The sequence below is a fragment of the Propithecus coquereli genome, unplaced genomic scaffold (genome assembly GCF_000956105.1).
Source record: "Propithecus coquereli isolate 6110/MARCELLA unplaced genomic scaffold, Pcoq_1.0 Scaffold68, whole genome shotgun sequence".
Classification (NCBI taxonomy): domain Eukaryota; kingdom Metazoa; phylum Chordata; class Mammalia; order Primates; family Indriidae; genus Propithecus; species Propithecus coquereli.
The window spans coordinates 2,784,257-2,805,213 of record NW_012152840.1 but is presented as its reverse complement, the minus strand read 5'-3'; the positions used below and the strand labels follow the sequence as shown (position 1 = coordinate 2,805,213).

General features: G+C 35.2%; 1 protein-coding gene across 1 annotated transcript in view; it reads right to left on the bottom strand.

The window, feature by feature from the left end:
- Positions 1 to 600: 600 nt before the first annotated feature.
- The window catches only part of RSPO3 (R-spondin 3), a 47,059-nt gene continuing 26,702 nt past the window's right edge, over positions 601 to 20,957 (bottom strand). The window contains exon 4 of the mRNA XM_012660810.1: positions 601 to 1,826. Within this exon, the coding sequence (XP_012516264.1) occupies positions 1,633 to 1,826 (194 nt within the window). The 3' untranslated portion in view covers positions 601 to 1,632. The remainder of the gene's footprint in view (positions 1,827 to 20,957) is intronic.

Below are 20,957 nucleotides of genomic sequence, written 5' to 3'. Positions count from 1 at the left end.
CCAGAAGCCAGATTCACTGCAAATTCTTCAGAAAGCAGTGATCTTGAGAGGGCTAGGAAGCATGGTGGGAAGAGCAGCCAGGTGTCCTTCCATTACAACAGGAAGGTTAAGTTGTGTCATGAGATTCTGTGCTGCACACTCAGAGATGCCTCCTCCTGTATTGGGCTGGCTGTGTCCTCTGTGAAACACTGGTGAGGCCTTCAGCTAGGGTGACTTCAATCCCCCAAAGAGATCCACAGACTGAGAAAATATGGAGAAGAAAAGGCTAAATGTTGAAGATGCAGAAGGAACTGACATACAAGAAAAGATGCTCATTTCTAAGCAATGAAGGAGGTGCAGTGAAATCATTTAGGGAAGCCCATCTCTAGAATATTGTTGATTCAATAAGAAAGTTGAATAAATATCTCCTAATAGAAGTAAGTCGCCATCAGCTCAGATAAAGGAGGATTCAAAAAGCGAACACTGAGAGATGTGATATATTCTGAATTACATAGGACACAGCTTCTCTGATTTAGCAGAATTCTCTTTCCTAATTCATGAGTCTCTAAGAGTGACAATTTCCAAATAAAACAAACAACAAAACAAAGTGAACAAAACTTTAAAAACTATTAACAAATATATTTATTGTGGTGGCTTTCTCCCCTACTAGATACACCTTGTTAGAAAGTAGTATCTCTTTTAGTTCCAGGTGGACAATTAAGCAGGTAATAAAATTGTATTTCCCTCACTGAGAGAGAAAGAAAATGCATGACTTTGCAAACATGTTATATTCTCCTTGCTCTATGTTTTGTTTTCTATGAAATCAGAATTTTCTTTTAATAAGTGATTTTTTTTGGAAGTAACTTATAGGCACATGTTTACAGACTTGTATAATCCAAGGGGCAGCAGAGGCTGAACCACACAGTGCTGACATAGATTGGAGACCTGTTCCAGGTGATCACAACCCTTCACAGTTTTGTAAAGCACAAAAGTAATCTCCAACTCTATGATTTCTTCCACATTTTGCCTTTCTCCAATCCCATACATATTATTTAACTCTGATATGTACTCTCATGTTTCTTGCAAAAGTATGGGATGAGGGCAGTGGAACTAATTTTAAAACAGTTGTCTCTGTGATGATAAATCCTACAGTTCCAAATGCCAGGCCCTAATTCTGAGCACTCTCTAGATCTCCTGGACAAAACAACACTGTCCTTTGAACGATGTTTCTCTCCTCTGATCTCTTAGTGTTTTGAAGGGATATTGCATCTTTGAATTTGCAGAATTATCTTTTGCTTCTTAAAACAACAGCTTGAAAACGTATTTTTATGAAGAAAAGATGTTTCTTCTCCAAATGCCATCACTATGTTGTTACATCTTTTAGCCTAGTGATAATTATGTACAAAATTTCTTGTCTTTAAAAATGCACAGAAGCACATAGGATAACCATTTGAAAGTATCCCTTCTTTGAACTTTTGGCTCTTTGTTGTTAACTATGCTTGTATGAAGAATATAGCAACTATTTGGAATGTTGTTTAGACAGAGCAGTAATAGATACGTTGTCCATTTGTGGTCCTAATGGCTAGAGCACCTGTCCTGGGCATCTGGTTGAGATAGCAGCATCATGAGTTTACAAAAATCTCATGGGACCCTCTAGTGTACAGTGCTGACTGATACCGATTTCTGTTGTTTGTCTTGGACTTTTCTCTTCTTCTGCTGCTGTTTGTCTTTGTTTTCTCGTTGTTCTGGAGTTTCTCTGCTGGATTCCAGACCTTTGCTGTCAGGTACTGCTTCTTTACTTTCTTCTTTATTAAGTTTTTTTCTTTTCCTCTCCCTTCCTTTTTTTCCTGAAATGAAAGGATACTCCTTTAAAAATTATATTCAATAATGTTCTATTTGTTTATTCTAAGTTTTAAAAAATGACTTAAATTTTTCTTAGGTTGCATACCATAACAATAAGACACCAAATATCTACTATTTAAATCATTCATTCAGCTACTCTTTATTAAGTCTGTGATACTAAGTCTGTGATACTGTGTTATATTCTAAACAATGTAAACATGAAACGCATACAATATAATAAAGCAACTAATATATGATATCTTGAACTCTAGAGAGTTCTATTCTTATAAGTTTGGAATTTATTTTATATGATAGTTATACATATTTAACAGTAAGTTTTAAATAGATTCCTTGCCATTTAAAAACTTTATTAATATGTATATTTTATCTGGCTCCTACTTAAGGCACCATTTTAGTATTCAAATATTTCCAAGTAGCAAATACATATTTGCAATCTATCAGGTTATTTGCATGCCATCTAATATATGATATCTTGAACTCTAGAGAGTTCTATTCTTATAAGTTTGGAATTTATTTTATATGATAGTTATACATATTTAACAGCAAGTTTTAAATAGATTCCTTGCCATTTAAAAACTTTATTAATATGTATATTTTATCTGGCTCCTACTTAAGGGACCATTTTAGTATTCAAATATTTCCAAGTAGCAAATACATATTTGCAATCTATCAGGTTATTTGCATGCCATCTAATAGAAGAAAATTGATTTATATAACAAATATGGAAATAATAGTTCATGATGAATACTAGGATAACTTTATTTTAGCACAAATATTTGTATGTTGAAAATAATTTGCATTGCAATTTCTCTATATACAGGGTGGTGATGACTATAACTTATCAATGACCCTATGGTGCAAGCTATGAGGGCAGGAATTTTGTGTCTCTATAAATTAAATAAGTAGATATTTTTTAGATGTATATTGGATTCCATGGAGACCTCTGACCTTGAGCTAGGTTTGAAGCATAGATTTAATTCAGACTCATGCTATGAGGAATTTTTAAAAGTGGAATCAACATGACTTTAAGGGTTTTGATATGGGAAGGCATGTTGTAGCCAACGTGGAGCCAGGGGGGAGAACTGAATTTTATTCTGCTGACATTGAAAAACTGCTGAGAGTTTTAGAGGAAAAGAGCAATTTGATCAAAGTGGATAGCCTGGAACCAAATTGGATGGCTTATTTTCCTTTATTTCTAAATAGTGAATTAACTGGATGTTTTATTATCATGTAAACATTATATACATATAATCTATAGTTAAAACAATTTCCGAATGCATGGTTTTAGTAACATTCATTAACCCATATATCCCAGTGAGAAATTACTTAGATTCAAATCAATATCATAATAAATGAAAACTAGGAGCCAACTACTCCCTGATAAGGGACAAATTTTGAATGCATATCCCTGCAAAGTGAGCCACGTAAAATTTGAAATTAGTCTGCTTACAATAAGTCACTTTGGTCCAGGCACGGTGGCTCACACCTGAAATCCTAGCACTCTGGGAGGCTGAGGCAGGAGGATTGCTTGAGATCAGGAGTTCTAGACCAGCCTGAGCCAGAGTGAGACCCCAGCTCTACTAAAAAATAGAAAATGTTAGCTGGGCATTGTGGTGAGGTAGGAGGATCACTTGAGCCCAGGAATTTGAGGTTGCTGTGAGCTAGGGCTGATGCCATGACACTCTAGCCCAGGCAGGAGAGCGAGACTTCGTCTCCAAAAAAAAAAAAAGAAGTCACTTTGGACAAGAGTATTTTGGAGAAATTATTTGCATGAGAGAACCAAAATATTTTCATGTCCTGAAACAGGCTGCAAATATTGAATTCCGTGGTTTGGCTTTCATTTTCTTGCGCTCTGGTTACAGAATCCTAGGGAGTGGTATTATTAATACTGCATAGGTATACTAGGCCAATAAAGTCTCCTTGGATTAATGATTTTATGCCACAACTAGCTTTGTCATGAGACTATATTTACAAAATATTCCAGTTGCTTTATGAAAATTTGCCTTGTTGGGCTCAACATAACACATCTCCAAATTTTGGACTCTAAAAGGACAGTTAACAAAAATGAGAATTCAGCCCAGGGTGAAGCAAATATCAAATTGTTTGGGGTATATATAGATTAACAAAAAAATATTAGTCAACTATTATGCCTAAGCTGAACTACTTGTACACTGATTTGCCAATTCCGTTATTCTTTTCACCTAAAAGAATATTGCTGGGTTGATAAAATTTTTACAGAAGGAATCCAGGGCCTTCTTTTCATGCTGGATTTAATGACTACACATTTAAAGTGCTGACTTGAATGCAGTAACTAAACAAGGACAAACTGAAGAGTAAATTTACCTTCCTCAACATAAATTTTGTAAAGCTTCACAAACTGAAAGAGAGAAATACTGGTTTTCATGATATGTGCCTGGTTTTCAGAAGGAGATGGCTACAAAGGTTGGATTACATAATATTTCCATATTGAGGAGCATTTTGGAGGTGTTCAACTCCAAAAAAAAAAAAGTCAGCAAAAATCATTCCAAAGTTCCATAAAAACTACTGACCCCAAACAAAATGTTATTTTTATGGAAATCATCCAGAAGTCTAATGTTTGACATTGTTCTCTTGATGATGGTCCAACATCTTACAGCTGTGATCCCAACCATAATGTTTTGGACACATAAGAAATATATTGTTTCTTCCTTAGTCACAGATTGATTTATATGTTTTTTAGCCACTTGTGACAACTACTCAACTTGCAGCGCACTTCCGCTTATTAGCAAACTGATATGATTATTTCCTAAGACAGGCAGAAACATTTTTGGAAGTAGCTTGAAACTCAGTACTATAGCTTCATTATCCAAGGAATAACTAGTCTGGGTGGTGAGTGAAAGGGGAAGCTCTAGTAAAGTAACAGGAAACTAGCACATTATACATTGTTGCTGCCCAACAGAGGGTTATTGCACAATAGAAAAATGGGAATATTATTTTTTACAGGCCATGTGTTAGTGGTTGGAAACGCTAACTACCCTTTTGCATAAATATATTTTGCTCTTGTCCAAGAAATAAAATAGAAATGCAGAAGAGTGGCTGTGGTCGATTAAAATCACGTGCAATTTGAAATAATTTTGTAAGGTTTTTTTTAAAGGAGACTTCTTTTGTTTTATTCTAGTGACTTTTCATTGATGTGGTTAATACTTATTTTTCGACTTTTTGTTTTTTTGCAATTTGGAAAACTAAGAATTTCAGTTATAACAGTCTAACATATATGTGTGTGCTTTGTCATTCACTGGAGGTGTGTGTGTACGTGTACATGTGCACATGTATACACGTCTCTGAACTGGGTCATGGAGCGTTCTAATGATTAAAAGAATGTTCATCTTCCATCAGTGTTCCACCTATGAGGGTGTTTGGGTAGAAACCATCAAAGAGAAATTGCTATTAGCAGTCAAGTACAATCTGAGCCCTTGCAGGAAAGCACAGTGGTGTGACATTTAAGAACACTATTGTTAGGGGAGAAAAACACTGTGTTCCAATTCTACATCTGTCACCAGCTAGTTGTGTGACCTTTGGCAAGTTGTTGATGTTTCTCAGGATTAATTGTGTGATATTTAAAATACGAATAACCACTACTGCTTGCTAAACTTTGTAAGGACTAAATGAGGTGCTTGTAGAGCACTTGGTGCAGTGCCTGTCATATGTCAATCATGAGACAAAGCTAATATTTTTAACTCATCACATGAATTTAAGCCCCTACTCTGTGCCCAAAATGTGATAAAACCTGGGATACAAGTGAGGTACGGAGACTGGCAATAACTTTAGTTACAGGCTAATGCTAAAATAGAGGTATGCCCAAGGTCCTGTTGGGAGCACAGTGGGAAAGCACTGAAGTCTGCAAATAGACATTGAAAAAGATTCCCCAGATGGGGTGATGCTTGCGCTAAGCCTAAAAGAATGACCGAGAGTTTGCCAGGCTGATGAGGGAAGAAGGGCATGTCAGGCAGTGAACAATATGTTGACGGCATGAAGGCATGCAAGGACGTGGTGAATCTGGGGCACTGAAAGTCGACTTCCTTAGTTTGATCAGAGTCTATATATAGGATATTACCCAGAGAAGCTGGAAAGATATGCAGGACTCAATTGCCATGTTGGGAGTTTGTCCTGAGGACCAGAAAACTGGAGAAGAGCAAGTATAGAACCTGAGAGCAGGGCAGAGGTTGAATATTTCTGTGACTAGTTTAGAAAAAAAGCAATAGGATATTCTGAAACATGACCTTATTTCCTATTTCAGAAAATTTCTAAGTAATAAAAGCCATAGAGGGAGTGTAGTCAATGGCTGGTATTTATTTTTGAGCCTTAATTTTTGAAAGAGTAAAATTTCTATGTAGCCTATAAAACCATATATTATTTATGACTTGGTTGCAAACTAGTATCTTATAATTGAGTAGGTAATTGACATTTTTGGGATTCTGAAATTATGTTCTATTAATACAAACATACATAGTTTTTTATAGGGTCTTCTACAGACCAGGTTCCCAAACTTAGATGATTTAAAAATACAGAGATTCCTAGGTCCTATCCCTGGAAATTATGATTCAATAGTTCCTATGAGGGGCCAAAGAATCTGAAGTTAATAACTAATTCACTCATCCCCAATTTATTTTGATGTGTAGCCACATGTAAGAACTAGAGCTGTAGAGCAATAGAAGACCCAATTTCCTTAAATATATACTCTGAAAATTTATTCAGATCATATAGTTACTCATTTGTTTCTTTAATTTTTCCTAATGGATATCAAATATGTTTTTGTGTTACTGTAGCTACTAATTTTTAAGGTAAGTTTTCTAATACGGCACTTTTGAAATAGGTACCCAGATATAAAATGAAAATTAGTTTCAGATTGTTTTTCTAAAACTTGTCCAAATACAGATACGAACTAAAAAGAATATTCATGTAAGAATAACAAAGAGACAAGAAAATGATCCTGAATTATTTTTGCTAAGTTACATATTGCATATTTACCTTCCAAGTGAAAATACAAACCATAGAACATGTTTAATACCTTTTAAATGCAATGAGGTTATGAATAAAAGAGTTGTTCTCCCTATAATCAAAAATCTAATTCATTTATTGAGAATTACTTAAATTATAAATATCAGTTAGCTATTTTCTTGATGTTTAGATAAAATCTGTCCATGGGTTTTCACAAAAGCCTGCTTCTTTGTGAATTTCTTACAAGGTGCCACTAAGGGGAGCCATTGAGCTTTAAGTAGCTCCACATCCCAAGACAAACTAGGTTATAATTTTTCCTAAAGAGCTAAAAGTGTATCCTTTATTGTAGACCGAAACTAAATATCACTGATTCTATGACTTAAAGTAATTGAATAAATATTACATTAAAAAGATAAAATTTATTGCTAGGTCTTTTTATTTGGTGTGGAATGAAATTCAGTTGGAAGCCTATGGCTTTACATCTTCTAAAAAACATAAATGTGTGAAAAAGAGGTAAATCTGATGATTTTTGAATCTATAGTTCGATCTGATTTTTATGCATAGAGAATGGAAATTCCAGCTTTTTGTTCTTTTTAAGTAAGATATTACGAGGAAAATTTGTAAGGAAGGGGAATTGCTGCAGTACAACTTTTTCTTTTTCCCTTTAAAAGCAATTGTAATCTATTACGTAGATTCTCATTTAAATGTCTTTGAACTGTGGGCTACATAAGCACAGGACAGCTTGACCCAGTGATGGTGATGAAGAACACAGCTGAAAACCACCAAAACCAAATTTCCTTCTTAGCCATATGATTACCAAGTAGAACTGACATGAGAAATGTAACCAAACCTTTAGTCTTTTGTGCTTTAATAAAACAGAAAAATTTATTCCCCTTGCTATAATTTTAACCTAGGAATTTACAATAAGTAAAGCAAAATATCAAAGAATGGATGTCCTTTTCTTTTTGATAAGTAGGTAGACACTTAATTTCTTCAAACTGAAATTTAAAGCTCCCTGATTTACCTATTCTGTGGGTTTACACATGAGTAAATTCAATTGCTCTTCTATGAACTTCTAAGATGTTCTCATTAATTATTCGACATCTTATTATATACTCTACTAAATGCTGTTAATTTGGGATATTACCTTGGATTCATTTATCTTGCTGTGATCATTATAATATATTAAGATTGAAACAGCATCTTACTACCATTTGAAAAGGGCCAATTTAAGAGATGTTGTTTATTTGTATCATGTTCTGTGGTGCATCCTGTACACTGGTGGTAAGGCACCGAATGTAAATTTTAGGAGGTGAAAGCAGATACTCTCAAGTTCTTAATATGGCACTCAAGGTTCTTGTCCACTGTGACATGCCCCTGCCTGCCCACCCTCTTTACTGGCTTCATACTTGTCTTCGCAGTCACCCCTGCACTTGTCTCCCCATATTGTATACTGATCCCATATATTTGATGCTTTTACCTAGAATGCAGTTTGTAGCATCCCTTGCCCTAACTCAGGAGTTACTATTTAATTCTCTGGCCACATTACCCCCTTCAGGGAAACCTTCCCCAATCTTCCAACCTTCTTCCTAGGCGAGGCTATTTACATTTCCTCTCTCTGTGTCCTCAGCTCCCAGTTAGGATCCTGGTGCAATAATCAAGGTGAAGATGACCTGGGCAGTCTGTTTTTAAAAATAGTTAGAGTAATGATAACCAAAATTCAACAAACATTTCTCTGTAACAGGCAGACTAAGAGTACTGTGTCCTTTAAGCTCTGTTCTAACTCCCATTTTACAGATGAGGACAACAGTGGCTCCTAACCACGGAACACTTCTGCTTCCACATTATTTGTCAACAGAGCACAATGTGACCTGCCATCCTTGTTTTATTTCACACTTAAACTACTGAGTATAAACACTGAGACAAGGAAAGTGCCCAAGTGTGGATTGACTTTTTAAAACAGAGGATTTTTATAAAAATAAAGATTTGGGATGTGCTTATTTAACCTCTTAAAATTTGAATTTTGTGGGCAGCATGTTGCTTATCAGAAACTAACTCAGAATCTAACAGCATTTGGAAAAGAGGTTTTGTGTCAGCACGGTTCAGTTACCTCATTCTCTATTCTCTTCTTTTTTATTGCTACGAGTCTATCTATTTTTTAGTATTTCCACTCTCTTCAACATATAGAGGTATGATATATGTGTAAATTGAAAATTATTCATAACTCATTTATATCTAACTTAGAAACTTCGTTTTACTCTTAAACTATCACCATTACACTTTTTGAAACCCTAGCAAAATGATCAGACATTTTTATACTTTGTTATACTTACTACTGAGAAAGAGAAAGACAAACGATATGGATTTAAATTTTAAAAGTCCTGCTGAGGTTTGAAAACAGTCCTATTATAAATCATTTCACATCCTGTGGCAGACATATCATAAATATCAATAATCACAATATTTTAGAATCTATGCTTTCATAGTCTGCTTTAAGCATAATAAACTTCCTTTTGTCAAAACAAATGCTTTCCTCATAAACTGACCATTGTTAGTAGGCTTTTACATATTTTTTTCTCTGTTGTTTAAATAATTTTATTATCCATTGAAGGTTCAAATTTGAAATTTCAAATTTTGGCTTTATGTCCTGACAGAAATTTCCATGACCCTTTTACCAAAGCATGTTTGCATAACGTGTTTTAAACCAGATCCTGGGTCTTAAACAATTTTATCTATGGGATGAGCATGTAAATTTATTCTGATTTTCACTCGATGTCAAAGGGCTGTGTTGGTAAATTTCATCTATCAAATCCAATCAAATTTTGTTCATGACTTTTGCCATGAATTTTGTGATTAGCTTGTGAAATGAATATTATTGCTCCTTTAAGAAAAAGAAAACCTTTCATAGGATATTTTGGTTATTTTATATACTGTTTATGAACTTATAATATTGGGCTTTTCTTGCTTATCTTCAGAAATTTAGACAGTTGTGTGGCTGGTCTCTAATATTCCAAGACCATTAATGCTTGCCTTAGTAACATTGTCAAGTCTCCTACCTCAGATTTTCAGTTTGGGCTTAGTCTTCTCAAAGCATTAATGATTATTTCAAAAATGAATTGATGTGTTCATCTTTTTTTGTAACATTCATTCTCTACCCTGTCTTCTTTCTCACACCCACGCCTGGTGGCGCCCCCTGCTGCTTTAGACTAGCAACTTTTATCTCAAGCTCGAGAATATGTGTGAGTCTATGGAATGTTTATGTCAAATATTTCTTTCCTATCACCCTTTAAAAAGTTCTCTCAGCAATTTAAATATTAAAAATAATAGTGAAACGCCTATTTGAAAATTCTTATTTTATATATATTGCCAGACTAAAAGTACATAAATAGTATCACCTGTAAGTTTTCCTATAAAATTATTTTAAACCAGAACACATGATTATCATTCAGTCCATCTATCCAGTGACTCCTTTAAGAAGTCTGGAAAAATTATTTATTCGGGACTTCAGTATAATTAATTTTTTAAAACTTTTCACATTGTTTGTGATAAATTATCTCGTCTGATTTAAGGTGTAAATGTAACTTTATTTAATATATCACTAATCAACAATTAAGTTGAGAGTACTGCCTACAGTACAGATTGCTTTGAAAGTATGTTTTCAAAAGAATTCTTCTTCCTATGAATTTTTATTTTCTTGCCCTAGATCTTTCCAAGTTGACTATCATGCTTCTTTTAGCCCCAATAACACATACTCGGGCAACACAATAAAGAACACTTAAATGTGTTGACTTACCTAATTCATTTGCCTCAGAAAATTAGAAACGGCAGTTATATGATCAATATTGGATTCTCAAAGTTAACGGTTTTTTATTTTTTTTATCTTTACATAGTCCTCTCATGAAGGAGCATAGTGATAGTGAATTTTCATGTAGAGTTGAGAATAAAACCTGTATTTGAATTTTCCCCAGTTTTATTTAGTTAGGTGTGTAGGCTGACAGTTCATTCTTTTATGCTTGAAATACATGTTTTGTATCTGGAACCTGTTTATGGTCAATATCCACCAAATGCCTTTTTTTTTTTTTTTTTTAAAGAGTCACTAAGCCAAGAGCATTGTCTTCATCTTTGAGGAAATATAGCTTTCCAATTAACAGGACAGTCCTTCATTTCAAAAGGCTGAACAGAATGCTACTTGAAAATCTATTCCAGCTGGTTAAACTAAAGAATTGAAAGAATTCCAAAGAAACAATATTCTCTGGGCATTTATCATTTGATTTTCATTTGGATAAATTTCCATTTGCTCCAAGAATTTGTCTCAGAATTTTATTCTTCTGAGACAGAAAAAGATGTGTTGATAGCTGTGTTTGTGCAGTCCTCCCACCCTTACCCAGATTGTCTAGTCGGCTGTATTGACAGGAGGCGATGGCCTCATGCTTGCTGACACGTTTGCAGTGATTGATGATACAAGAAATTTTGATATTATTCTATTCTCTTTCATCATTTCGTGTGCTAATTGACACTGCTGTCCAATTCTTATTGTACCATAGCCCGCCCGCCCTTTTCTTTGAAGCTCTTTATTGGTCTATGGAGAAAAAACGTAACTCTAATCTGGAATTGCATCGCAGGGGGAAAAACAACTACCCAACTACCAAGTTTTTTATTCGTGGTACTCTACGTATCATATGTGCTATGCCATGACATTTTAGGTAAAGATATCACACACTTTTATAGCTATCATTTAATGTTTTCACCTGTTTATTGACTACCTATGTGAAGTTAATTTTTATGTACTTGTGAATACATTCTGGTTTCACTTTGCTTCAGTATTTTAATTTTTAATTTTTCATTTTCTTTGTTGCAGACCCTGTCAAACTATTGATTTGTTAACTAGTTTTAAAAACATAGAAAACTCACTCAGCCTCGACTATATTAAAATTTGTGATAAATTAATTTTATTCATAATGTAAATAAGATCACAAGGGGCATAGTTCACCTGCAGCAGATAATGCAGATTATTCTAAGTACTTTTCCCCCCATTCTATTTGCTGGAGTAAATATCTGTTTTTAATGAGAAATACTTTCCATAAGCATCTCTACAACCATCAAGATAGCTCCTTGTAATTACTTCATAAATAGTGGTTACATATAGAACTTGAGTGGAATACAACTGATTTAATTTCTTTGAATTTTTTGGCAGTTGTTTACTAATCCAGAAATATCCACCCTGTAATTAAGCAAGATTGGTAAGATTTTACTGTGTCTATTTTGTAGCTTTTCACTGTACTTCCTCTATCATTATTAATGTATATTAGGGTGGGGGAGGCTGGAAGAGTAGACACATGTGCAACAAATGTGTAGGTACCTTTGTGTCTATAGATAGATAAAAATACATATGCACATATTTATTTATAGGTCCCTTCCCATGACAGATGGAAAAGTTCTATTTTTTTGTAGATTTTAAAATATCAATTCCAAGGCAGCCTGTTTTCCAATTTAATTTTTAATAATTCTGAAATGAGATTCATCCTCTTACAAGAGTCCTTCAGAAACTTGAAATTTTAAATTAAGACTTTTCATATATGACTTAACTTTTTCTTACCACCATATTTTCCATATGTTATTAATAAATTAACGCTTGTACCCTATCTACTTTTTTTCTTCACGAACTTTCAAAATGTTCTGGGCAAAATAGACTATGGTTCTTTGATAAACATCTGATCAATACAGAAGAAATCAAAGAATTAATTTCTTTCTTTGGATACTCAGCCTCCTGCATGTGGACTTTGTCTCCTAGTATCGACCTTATCATCAGTAGCCCAATTCCCTTCCTCTTTCTTTGCTACTAGCTAGTGTGTTTCCTTCCATTGTCTGATGAGTCCCTATGTACATCACAATATATTGTCTACTGATTTTGATCTACAGTTTTAGCCCCTTTTACAATTTGTCCAGGTAATATTGAACTTCATTTCTATTTTTTAAATAATATTAGCAAGAAACTATTAAGGTAACAACTGAAAATATAATAAACTTACTTTTTATAGAAATTTGACTATAATTTTGATTCATCTAATAAAATATTGAAAAGGAAATACAATTCATAGGGCAGGTTACTTTGGGGTAGGATGGGATGGATAGCATTGGGAGCTTCAGTAGTGGATTCCTGATCTATTTTGCTTAATTTGGTGCACGAGGAGAGGCACATGAAGACCACATATCTGGTACATTGGTAAGTACTGCGACCATTACCCCCCAGACACTGCCTTTCTCTTTGGCAAAAGTCTGCACACAGTGGCTACTTTATAGATATTTGCTGAATGAATTAAATGAAAAGATGAATAATGCTCCCTCTCTTGATTTCATGACCATCACTCAATTTGAGGGAGAGTTGGGGAAGGACAGGTATAGACAGAGATGTTTTTGGTGTTACTTTCTCGAATGTAAGCATATTGTGATTATCCAGTGCTTAATAAGTCCTATTTATCATTATTGGAGTCCTCAGCCAGTTGGTCACTTTTGTTCCGATATCAGCTTCAAGAGAACTACATCATGGTCTCAGGGAAATCATTCTGACTTGTCATGTTCTGGTAGATCATCTTTGAAACCAAGCCAATGATGACTAACTAGAGTATCCCTAAAGCCTGTTTCAAGAAGAGGCCTTAGAAAGTCCAGGTTGTAACGAAAAGGTTACAGTGGATGCCACTCTTTTTTCCTATTTTCAGAAAGAATTTAAATTTCAGAGGAGTTTTAGGGATTTGAAGCCTCTAAAGCTTCCCAGAGGTTGGAGGTGTGGGCCAGAGTCCATTTCCCAGCCCCAAACTGGAAAATAGTGGCCTACCAAAAAGTTTCTGAGATTGTTTGGAGAAAGAGAGGTGGTCAGGAAAAGGGACACAAAGGGGACATGGAGGAGTAGAGGAAGGGACTTAGGATGATTGTCAAAAGTTGAAAGATGCCAAAGCAACTTTTTCTTCCTCAAATTATCTTGTATAGCAGGCATGAATGATGCTTTATTTGGTGGAGTTGGGAATGTAGTCTTCTTTTAAAGTCATAAAATATGACCCTGGCCCATCTTGCCCCAATGTTAGGGCTTTTGCAAGCTCTTTTGAAGTGGCACAACACAGTCTCAGAAGCATGTCTTCCCCTTGAGTTTTGAATGACTGTGGCTTTTGTTGTAATCCACTCAATTTTGCTTTCAGTGAAATGACACTAAAATGAAGGACCATTGGGTAGTATGATGAAACTTTCAATTTAAGAGTGCATAGCAAGAGCAGCAGATGTTATGTGCAATGGAATTAATGGAGAGAGAAAATCTTAGGAAAGACAAGCAAATGAGCTGAAAATTAAAGGAAATGTGACAATTCCTGAAGGAATGAACCCTGTCTTACTCAATCTCCAGGAAAACGAATATTTGTTGTTTAATTGAAGTATTTAGAATCAAATAAAATGATCCTGGAAATAAGAAGGGCAAATGAAAGAGAAAAAAAAAATTTAAAGGGATAAAGAGCTTTTAATAACCCACGTGTGTGGTTTTTATTTTCTGAGCAAAGTAAGCAATCTTTCTGTGTGTCTTAAGACCATGTTAAGGTAGAAAGGAGGATATGTGCTCAGTGATTGTATATAAGCCCTTTCCTTAACTCCAGAGAATTTTTAGAAGAAAGGGTAGTAGTCAGGGGGTGATAGAAAATATCAGGGAGTAAAAATATTGAAGGAGAGCAGAAGTCAGATTGGCATTCCTCTGCTGCCTGGGTTTGGGGGAAAGGAGGGAGAATCCTTTCTTCTCCATTATATCTTGGCCACCCTTAATCGAGCACATTTTTGGGCCCTGTGACCTTTGTTGGAACTTTTTTTTTTTTGAGACAGAGTCTCACTGTGTTGCCCGGGCTAGAGTGCCGTGGCATCAGCCTAGCTCACCGCAACCTCAAACTCCTGGGCTCAAGCGATCCTCCAGCCTCAGCCTTCCGAGTAGCTGGGACTACAGGCATGCACCACCATGCCCGGCTAATTTTTTATATATATATATTTTTAGCTGTCCGATTAATTTCTTTCTATTTTTGGTAGAGATGGGGTCTTGCTCTTGCTCAGGCTGGTCTCGTACTCCGGAGCTCAAACGTTCCGCCCACCCTCCTCGGTCTCCCAGAGTGCTAGGATTACAGGCGTGAGCCACCGTGCCCGGCCTCTGTTGGAACTTTTTAAACAGCAGAGGACTTAAGGAATCAAGCACAAAATATCTCCTGAGCAGTCTTCCCTGAGTTTGAACAGGTCTGGGTGTGGGTGTGTGAATCTGCCCTAACAAACAGCAAACAACGAACAATACCAAGTGATTTCTAAAAATCAGCAAATATTTCAGACATCACTGAATGATCTCATAGAAGATCATTTCAGTATAAATTATTTGTTGTAAACAGTAGTGCTTACAATACCTGGTAAACAATTGTATTCTTTACATATGTTAATATATTTAACACTTTTATTTACACATGGATTACTATATTTACGTATTTTACTTCACTAGTTGTTAAGTATTTTGAAAATCACTCCTTGCCTACATACATCCTTCAAGATACATTTCAAAGGCTGCTTTCCCAGGAAATCTTCCCTGATCATTCTCCAGCAGGTACGGAAGGACGCAGTAAAGTATAGCTGCTATGACCTTGGACTTCAAAGTCAGAAAGCTCTGAGTTTGATTTTCTGCCAAGCCATTTAATCATTGTCTATTTTGGGGGGATGTCATTTAAACTCTCAAGATCTCATCTTTTAAAATGTGTGCTTAAAAAAAGTGTGGCATTAAATTTTAAAAATTTGAAATAGGTATCAGGAAATGTGCAATTTAAACTTGGCTGTATTGCTTATCAGCAATGTGGCCTTAAGTAAAGTACTTTCTGTGCTTCAGTTGCCTCGTTTATAGAATAGAACCAACAATTTTTATTATTCTCACTATTTGGGTTACGTGTGAGAAATAGGTGACACATAAGTAGTAGAAGATGGAAACAAATGTAAAATTATCTTTTTTTGCATTAGGCTTATTCTGGCTTGGGTAAAATCTCAGGAGCACTTAATTCCTTTAAGATGTTTGGTGAAAGTCCTTAACCCACTCAAGTCTATCTGTGTTAGTAAAATTATAAAACATGTTACTTCTTGAATATCTCTTAAATGTGTCATTTCCTCTTTGTCCTCATTTAGGTCAAGCCTCTGTCACCTCTAGAATGTATTTTTGCAAAAACCAGATCATTATTTTTTTGTTTGTTTCTTTGTTTTTTTTTTGCTTTCAGATATTTTCCACCTTGCTGTCGTGATGCTTTCTTACAGTGTAAAGGGCTGGTCTCTTGTTTTTAAATCTCCCCAGTGCCTGTACTCCCAAAGTTCTTAGCATGGCATGGAAGGCCTCGCAGAATCTGACTCTAGATTATTTTATAGAGCATTATCTCTTCTCTAATTTGCCTTTGCTTCAGCAACACTACGTATCTCACTATTATTTGATCACATCATACTCTTTCTTGTTTTTGTGCTTTTTTCAATGATCCTTCTCAATGGAAAGTTCCTCTTTCCCTTGTTAGCTGGAAAAATTCTACTTGGCCTTCAAGAGCCAATAACAATTTACTTCCTCTGTTTCCAGAGGACACATTTGCCTATTCGGTATTTATTTGTTTATAACCAACTCTCCCATGAAATTATGAACTTCCAAATGAGTCTCATACATATTTGTATGTCTTCCTTGTTATTTTCACTTCTAGCACCTAGCATCTAGCATCTGGCATATAGTAGTTACATATAGTAGATAGAAGTCAAATGAAAGAATGAATAGACAGAATGTTCAATACCAGCATCATGCAAAGCAAGATGAGTGGTGATCCCACAGGGCTTAAATAATGCTACAATATAATGACAATTCTATTCATAAAAACACATTTTCTAGTAATACAGGTCATTTTATTAGGCATAATTTTTTATAATGATTATGCTGTTCTTAGTAAAGGAATCTTTGCTTCTGGTGTTGATGTGATTCAGTCAATACCATTGTTCTATATGAGCGTGGTGTCCTTACATTACCCCAGCTGGGAGCAGTGAAGCTATCAGGCTTACTCACAGTACCATCGCATCCAAGATCTAGGCTTCAGTTTCTCCTCTGATAAATGTGCCCAACACAATCATGCATGAGTTAGGGATAAAAGATTTAGTCACATTCTTCTACACTGTGCTTTTGAGAAGGATTAAATTTCCTTTTAAAATCAGTAAAAAATAGAGGGGGAAACACAAAGACAGTAATGAAAGAACTGGGCAGACTTAGCTGAGTTTGTTAACTATTTTTCATGGAGGAAATCATCACCGTGAGTGTCTACTTCACAAAAATGGGTGATGCCAGTTAATGTTTTTCCTTGGCTTGGTGACCATTCACCTAACGTCCATTAAGAGGGTATGATGGACATTGAGGGCCCTTCAAATTTCTAAGAAGCATGATCTATTCTTCTGGAATGGTCCTATGGTAGGCAGAATAATAGCCTCCGAAAGATATCCATGTCCTAATCCCTGCAACCTGTGAATAGGTTATTTTATATGACAAAATGAATTAAGGTTGCTAATCGGCTGATTTTGAGATGGGGAGATTATCTGGGACTATCCAGGTTGGTTCATTTAATTCCATGAATCCTTAAAAGTGGAAGAGGCAGAAGAGAGCACCAGAGAAATGCCATGTGAAAAGGACTTAACCTGCCATTTCAGGCTTTGAAGGTGGAGGAAGAAGCCGTGAGCCAATGAATGTGGCAGCCTGGAATCTGGAAAAGGCAGGTAAATGGATTCTCCCCTACAGCCTCCAGAAAGGAACACGGCACTGCTGATATCTTGACTTTAGCCTGCTAGAGCCTATGTTGGACTTCTGACCTACAGAACTGCAAAATAATAAACTTGTGCTGTTTAGAACACTAAGTTTTGGTAATCTATTACAGTAATAGAAAACTAATAAAAGTCCAAGTTTGTAATGGTTTTCTCATATTTCAGTTCATATATGTCAGAAACAGTTTTAAAGACTACTGTCCCACTACTCAAATGCCCTAGGGGAAACTGAATGAGATCACCTTGGTTATGAACAACACCTAACTTGTCTACACAGACTATCAGAACATAAGAGCCTTAATTTTCTTTCTAGAAACTTTGCCCTAGCAAATTTGAAGAAATTGAATTTATTGACAATAAGATGCAAAATGATAAATCAAAGGCAGGTGAGCATCAGAAGCCACATCTTAATTTTACTCTCAATCCAATTCTTATGAGAAGCAAAAAATTTGCTTTTCCTAAAAATGATCTGATTAATATTAGCTGAATTATGAACAAGGTATTGTAGTACACTTGGGTACTCTCCACCCTATTTGTACATACATAGTGGGTATATTTTTTGTGTCAATTTGTGAACAAGAATTCCTATTAAGCAGAAATTCATCTGGACTATATCATCTGCAAGATCAGCTTTAAGAAGAATGAAAGAATGTGAAAACAGGGAGATTCTTTAAGAATGAAATTATGCCTTCCTCCATGCGCCCACACCAATGTGGTTACAGAACTTTGGGGAATTTATTTCAATGTTTTCTCTACTCTCAGTGTTCACTGCTTTAGCTCTTCCTATCAGAACCTCCTGAGGTCAGAAAGTTTTGCCCTTTTCAGAGACTTTTTTCAGCTTGTGAAATCTCTGAGCTAACCAGAAATCAAAATGGGATGCTGCATTATGTCAGAACTGCATGTTTAGTCTGCTTTCCTAGAAATAATCAAGAAAAGTTATATGTGAAAAGACACAGATGCTCCTTTCTCAGCAATATTTTCATACTTTTGAAGTATAATTGAAAAAATCTAGTTGAGGTCTAGAACAATATGTATTTCATATATACACATATTTTACTGATTTCATTAAAGTTCACAAAAACATATATACAAAATGTGTGTGTGTATATGTATGTACATATATATATGAAATGTAATACAAGGCAATAAATGTTATATCATGTTTACTCGTAGCCCAGCATGTTTTCCTTTGGAAATCCACAGGAAATTGGTATCCTACTGTTTATTCTGACTTATTACTGAGCACATTTATAGAATGGAGAATATTTTTATTTGTTAGATTCCCAGTCATTTCAGGAAAATCTTTGAAGAGACACTTAAAACTATTTTGTACCAAATTTAATAATTTTACCTGTATTTTGTTTTTGTAATTATATGAAAAAAATAGGATTCATGTTAAAGCTACTTTAAGATGTACATCTTTTTATGAGTTTAGTAATTAAGAAGCTTATTTGTAGAACTTAGAGAACCTCAAGGAGTAGTCTGTGATATTAGTTGTTGTCCAGCCCAAATAATGCAAAATGTTCCCCTTGTCGACTATAAAAATATAATCTACTATTTAAAAATCTACAAAGTGAAATACAATTAGTCAACATTTCAACATTTGGATTTAAGATAAGTAGTAAAGGGTCTCATGGAATACCCGCAGCTAAGCATATCTGTTGATATTCAATGAACATCAGGTTCATTTCATACTCATTTCTATTTGAGACTCAAAGAAGGACTGTGCACCACAGATTATGAGACTAAAGCTAATGTAATAAAAGTTATTTCACCATTCTCTTTTTGAAAAAACAACAAAATTTTAATAACAAAAATAAAACTTGAAGACCACTGTTTGGCTCCCTTCAACTCCCTTCCCTGAACAGCATTTATAGTTGACTTTTGAGAAAAAATAAACACATTTGTAAAAAAATGTTTGGCTTCTTCCCAGTCCTTTTCTCTTTTGTCTTTCAACCCTTTTAGTCAAGCTATAAAAAGGGAGAAAGTAGACACAACTCTTTTCAATTTATATTTTTTAAAACTTCAATTCTTGTTTTACCATTTTAGTTTTTCACTCTGCTTTTATTACTCATTTCTACAATTTATGGCATACTATGCTCACATCTTATCACTAATTCTAATAGAATACAGAGTTAAGTTCTTATGATTGGTGCTTATTACTGGCATGGAGCATCTGGTGCCAACCTCAGATCCATTCCAGATTACATTTGCATCCATGTCGTCTTCCCGGCAGGGCACTACCCTCTGGGGCTGCATGTTTGACCTTCTGTCTCAGGGTCAAACATGCAGCTCCTGCCTGCTTGTATGACCAGCTGGGTTCAAGAAGGAGGTGGAACCTCCTAGTTGACAGCTACCAGATGAATGTACCCCTTCTGTACAGCTGAAATATAGAATTGTCATTGGTGAATGTTTGGTACAGTTTAGTAGTTTGAAAGGCTGGGAATTCACATTTGTGATATTTAAGCAGATTTTAGTCTCATTGGCTTATTCCCAAGAATTGGGTAACATGTTATAGTTTTTGATGATTTGTTGGTTATTTGTTATTCTTTTAAATTCCCAAGGAATGAGCAAAATATCCAGTGGGAACATTGACGTGAGCAATAGACTTAGCAGTCACTTTCATGGGCTATCCGCCATGGCATATCACATTAAAACCCCAAAGGCAGGCCAATCTTGGGTCAGAATTCACCCCCTTTAGGAGAAAGCCCTATTGGTAAGGAAAGATCAAGTTCAAAAGAATTCTTGGCTTAAAATGTAAGATTTGAGACTCTCTGGTGGGGGGTGGGGGACACAGGTAATGTTTATTGAAAATAAAAATTTGCTGCCATGGAGAATCCTAGGGATTATCAAGGGTATGATAATTCAGCTACAAGGAATGGTGGTCAAATGTTTTGCTCAGTATTTTGCAACAGGTGTCACCTGAGCTAAAGTGAACTTTGACTTTTATTTGACATTAAATAAATATACAAAGCCTGGAGTAGAATATTTCTTCTTTAAAGTTTATCTTGAGCTTTTTCATTGTCCAAAACCTGGATTATCATAAATTTATCCTAAATTACTTTCTGATAACACCTAAGATAGAGTGTCATTTTTTCTTCCTAGATGTTAAAACCCATGGTACTCTTTTAAAAGCTTATTGTTTTTATCTCTTTGACCATATCAAAAATAGTCTTGAAAAGTAGCTAAGCTAACCAAGTGGGATTTCAGAACTCAAAGATGCCAATAGTAAGAAGTGAGTGTTTCAGATCTATTTACAAAAAAGGAAATAACAAGTTTCTTGATGTTGGAGCTCCAACTCCTTTTGCTACGGGCTT